The sequence below is a fragment of the Rhagoletis pomonella genome, unplaced genomic scaffold (assembly GCF_013731165.1).
Source record: "Rhagoletis pomonella isolate Grant_MI unplaced genomic scaffold, Rhpom_1.0 Rhpom_scaffold_07634, whole genome shotgun sequence".
In the NCBI taxonomy this organism is placed as follows: Eukaryota; Metazoa; Arthropoda; class Insecta; order Diptera; family Tephritidae; genus Rhagoletis; species Rhagoletis pomonella.
Genome location: NW_023466161.1, coordinates 2,624 through 7,850, shown reverse-complemented (window position 1 = coordinate 7,850; position 5,227 = coordinate 2,624). Strand labels below are relative to the sequence as shown.

Genomic DNA, 5,227 nt, shown 5'->3' with positions numbered 1-5,227 from the left:
TCCATTACGAACACCTTGACATGCACAGACTCTTTCACAGCTGGCCGTTTTACCTTATGTGGCGACAATACCGGTCAACACATTTACTTGCCATTCACTGCGGATGCCACAGTACTAGATTTTAATATTCTATCGCGTTCGACACAAACCGCTTGGCATTTGATTGTGGAGCAACTGGAGTGTCCACCTTCGCATAGTCACCTAGCTGACGGGTTACCGCCACTCATCGGCGGCGTGGTGAATAATCTGCTGGACTGGCGTAACCTGTTTTCGCGATTTATCAATGATTTGGAGTTACTGGCACCCGCTGGCTGTGATCAATACCACACTAAGCCAGAAGGAGTCATTAGCAGCTTCAATTTCCGCGATGGCATAAATACTTACTACATGTCCAATCTGAAGTATACGATTTGTATTAAGGCCGCTACAGGTGCCAAAGATATTGAGTAGGTTCGAAGAAGAAAATATGAATGTTTGGTCGCTGATTATTAATTCTGTTTTTGTTCGCTTAAGGTATACTGTGAAAAAGTTTTCGCTGTCGTTCGAGTTGCCTAACGAATACTACAACGATGCCTGTCGTCCGCCCATTGCCACGGAAGGACGTCAAAGCGATTATCTTATGTTACCTAATTCAAACTTTGCGGATAATACAGCACATCAACCAACCTACTTTTGTGGTCAAGGGCTGGCGGCCGGACAAGTTTTATTGGGTAAGATTTTGATTCTTCTTATTATTCTAAATAAAAAACATTTTTTCTCTATTTTTCAGGCTCTGGACCTTTTTTGTTGTATTTCTCCAGCGATGAACAATGGAGTCCCATGGAAACTGGTTTCAGCATTGAATATCGCATTAAAGCTTCAGGCTAAAAAATAAAATCCGTAACGGTACTCCAAGCGAATTTAAAATGATTTATCCATTTTATGAAGCCCACAAAATTGTATACTCAATTAAGGGCCATTCGACCTTTTTGCCAATAAATGATTTCAAGAGCAAGAATAGAGTACTAAATATGCATTTTCAAAAACGAGCCACAATTTAGTGTTTACAGCAGAAAGGTTAACTTTGGCGTGGTGATGTACGGGGTCCGGGTGCTCATATTTTAAAGTTATATAGATGAAATTACTGGGAGGCAGTCATTTTTAAATCCTAGTACATAGTTTAATGTTAACTATTTTAGAACCGTTGCTAATGATCTTGATTTTTCGAAAATTTTAAATTGAGGTGGTCGGTGGTATGTGTTGAGCAAGGTGTCCACTGTTTCGGAGAATACCTTGTTGTTTTACCGGAATATTCCAGGATATGTTCCTCTGCTCTGATATATCTTTAGGTTTTTTTTTTATCCACAGATAGATAGCGGCTATACTTGTAGCTCAAGGACCTTAGTGCATAGTACTTCAGCCTTCACTGTTAAATGCGTCGCGTAATCGAGAGTATTTTCAGTTATGCAACCGTATTCTAACAAAGTCACAAACCTTAGCTTATCACTCCTGTGATTTTTACCGTGCCTTGAAGTTTGCCGCTGCAAAATATATGCCACTACTACTCTGCGGATTTTTATGCAGAAAATGGAGCCTAAAAATATTTACCACTTAACTATAAACAAATTGTATACAAATTCATACACTTTGCCAGGACATAGACGCCATATTATACATACATATGCGCCATATTAAAACACACCCCGTGCGTCCGCCACTGACTGACACGTAGTTTACTACTGGTACTGGTGGTACTACATATTTCTAGGCTCTGTATTTTCCATAAAAATCTGCAGTGTAGCCACAACAACAAAAATTTTTAATTTTTTGTGTATTTTTCTAGGACTCAAAATCGAATTTTTATGGCACATTTTGTGGCGCACTAGAAACCACAACAGTGATGAGGTAAGTTTTGTGACTATAAGAATAGAGGGGATGGTTTCTAAAGTTGGAAGAAGTAAATTGTTGAAAGAATTAGGCCAACGAACAGTGATATTTTCTGCCCAAATTTTGGGGTTTTAATTCCTTCGGTTGCCTAAAGTGCTGTTTCAGCTATCGAAGTATGTCCAAGACAGGTTCCGACCTTTTGCACCTGTTCCTATGATCAGTGGTAAAGTGCTAGTTGAGGAAGCTCTCTGCAAAGTTAAAAGTTAATGCTAAAGTTTAAAGTTTTGCAAAATGGGGTTTTTCTTCTGCATGTGGGCTCTACATAAGGTTGAAATTTAAAATTTTTTAATATGTTCAACTCATTAGTATTTATATAACGAAATATTCAAGTGAATTTTTTAATGACAAAAATTTAACGAAAAGGTCATAAGTCATTTACTCCAAGTATCACCAAAAAAAAATTATGTTTATTTCAAGATAATTATATTTAAACTACCTTCTATAAATAAATACGCCACAAGAAAATTTTGCAATCCCTTTTTTAAAAGCACCGTCCGCTCGATTTCAATTATACGTACACTGATTTAAAGGTTATAACTTCCTCTAATCCAGAAATGTTAATCCCGATACATAGGTGGCGTGGCATCTGACATATAGACTAAAATGTGAAAACCACTATATCTCTAAAACCAATTATGCTGGGGACCTGAAACTTAGCACGGATGCATAGATTGTAAATACCCTACTTACGGTGAAAAATGGTAGGTACTGGGAAAGCGGTCGTAGCACTTCCCATACAAACTGAAATTCTCATATCGCTTATCTCTGGAACCGCTTATGCTAACGTCCCGAAAATTGACACAGCAACATATGTTGCCAATACCGTACTTATGGCGAAGAGTGGTAGATTTTGGAAAAGGGGGCGTGGCACCGCCCATACGAACTGGAATTCTCATATCGGTTATCTCTGGGACCACTTATTATAAGGTAATGGAATTTTATACACGTACGTTTATACACATATAAAATCGCAAAATTTTTCAATTTGGAACCATTTTCTCCCAGATTTTAAAATCGCATTGAATTATTGCTGTTTTGTGCAAAAGTTTTTAGAAGGATCAGTGTGTTTGTGTCCCGATAGGTGGCGCAGGGATTGAGAGCTATCAAAAAACATATTTATGATCAGATTTGCTTCACTTTTAGAACACATATTAGTAACATACAATTTGGTGTAATTTGGTAGCCCAGTCGTGTGATGAAAAAATATTGGGCTTTGGCCCAGTCTTGACAAAAACCCGTTTGAAACCGCCGTTAGAAAAGGAAATATTATCTTTTGTTGTAAACCTTCAAGATACTTTCTCAACCGTTAACGATTCTAATGAAAAAAAGAGTTTACGTAGATGTGGGCAATTTAGTTTTGAACTCTCAAGACAAATATAATCGAAAAACTTATTTACAGTCTGAATTGGTATATGTTTGACATATTAGTCGGTGATGAACATCTCATCTATACATACAAATACATATGTATATTTTTTATAAATGAAAATCGAGGTTCCCTTTTCGGTCTGATTTCAAAAGCTACTGAAGAAATTTGGAGGAGACTTGGCATTAACGTCCTTAATTCGATTTTAAGTTTTCCTGTAAATTCGCCATAAATTATGCTGGTGGACTTCAAAATAGTAATTAGCATAAAGGCGTTAGTATTGGTAATAGGTAAAATTCAAAAGTGTATGTAAAAGGATATCGAATTTCGACAACTGGGCGATACTAGTAATACTTAATATTGAATCCGACCATATCCGACCTTTTGTTTAAGACACGATTTTGTACTATATAATATTGAAAGTTTTTCTGAACATGATTTTTTTTATTAACTCTTTTCAACTAATTTCATGTAACATTTAATAAATAAAAAAAAAAGTTAAAAAACGTAATATAATATTTTTCAAATTAATTTGAGGCGCCATATTGGATCGGCTATTTTGTCTTTAGTTACTTTGACTTCAAAAATACTTGAATTTAGCGACCCCAATAACTTTTAAATAATATAATAATAAGCCATTCTTACCAATATTTTTAACGTAAAATATTGTGCTCAAGATTTGGGATCGGTCACTTTGGTTGGTTTTAGTTAATTTGACTTCAGATTCGAATTAAGGACCTCAAAAGCTCATGAAAACCTGAATTCATATCAACATATTCATTGTATAATTTCTGGGCACAAAATGGGTATGAAATATCACTGTGCGTTAATACAAATCGCTGCCAAGCCAAAAAAAAATATTCGCTATTCTTTTAAGAATTGTTGTTAGCAATTCGTTATGATCTTGATCTTTTTTGCCACCAGAATTGATTGCTGAAACGGCAAACTCTACACAATTCTCTTTTAGTAAAACTAATATTTGACTAACATTTTAGAGTGTAAACATTTTCTAATTCAAAAATTCCCACTAACAGAGTTTGTTAGCCAAAACAAAACAAAGCGAAGCCAATTAGTAGCACAAATCAAGCAAGTCAATGGGTGTGAAATAGCTTAGGAAGAAAGCTCATTGAACCGCTTATGGGATGTGGAAGATATGGTTAGTTGAAATCATCACAAATTTATTGCTCCAATAGCATCTGCGAAGCGTTTCGAAAAAATTGTGCAAATAAAGCAGAAATTGTGCATACCTATAAATCCATGTGTACCAGAACATTTGATTTAAGTTTAAGATATTCGGATTCTTTGACAAGTTTGCATTTTACTTTCGAGCACTTAAAGCGCTGGTAAATATTTACAGACTGAGCGTGTTGTTTGTGCAAACAAGTGTAAGTACGAGTATGTGTGTGTGTGTGTGTGTGTGTGTGTGTGTGTGTAAAGTGCGCGCAACCGAGCGAAATAACGTCTACAGACGAGTATGTACTTTCTTAACAATTTTTTCAAAGTAACTAGACAAGATCGAGCCGATCGCTCGGCAGTCTGGTTTTATCAACGACCACATGATCGGTGAAACGAGCTGTCCTCAGCATCAAAGAATGGCTTCTAATGCGCAGTGTTGAACGATTTGTCTTTCACCGCTACACATCGATCTATAAAACGAGCGTTTCGGATAAGTAACGGCACAGTTCGCGGTACGTGCGCGTGCGTTCTGAGTGTGGTATACTACATATGCAGTGAGCTTCGGACGGTTGATTGGGAATAGATATTTGTGTATATTATTCAGTAACTAACACAACGCGTCATTAGTAAAGGAAGCGAATCTGATTACAGAAATAAGTGAAAATTTAAAAAATATATAAAGAAAATATAAGAAGTGCAAAAGTACAATCTTAACACAATTAGTATAGCGGAAATCATTAAAATAATCTTCAAAAAAAT

The 5,227-nt window shown here is 36.1% G+C and overlaps 1 protein-coding gene across 1 annotated transcript; it reads left to right on the top strand.

The window, feature by feature from the left end:
- Positions 1 to 3: 3 nt before the first annotated feature.
- Positions 4 to 867, top strand: LOC118755841 (the record flags this gene model as incomplete). The annotated part of the gene is made up of 3 exons (XM_036490649.1): positions 4 to 446; positions 514 to 710; positions 770 to 867. Coding segments are annotated over 3 exons (738 nt in total), but the record flags the coding sequence as incomplete, so codon positions are not given.
- Between the last annotated feature and the right edge of the window lie 4,360 nt (positions 868 to 5,227).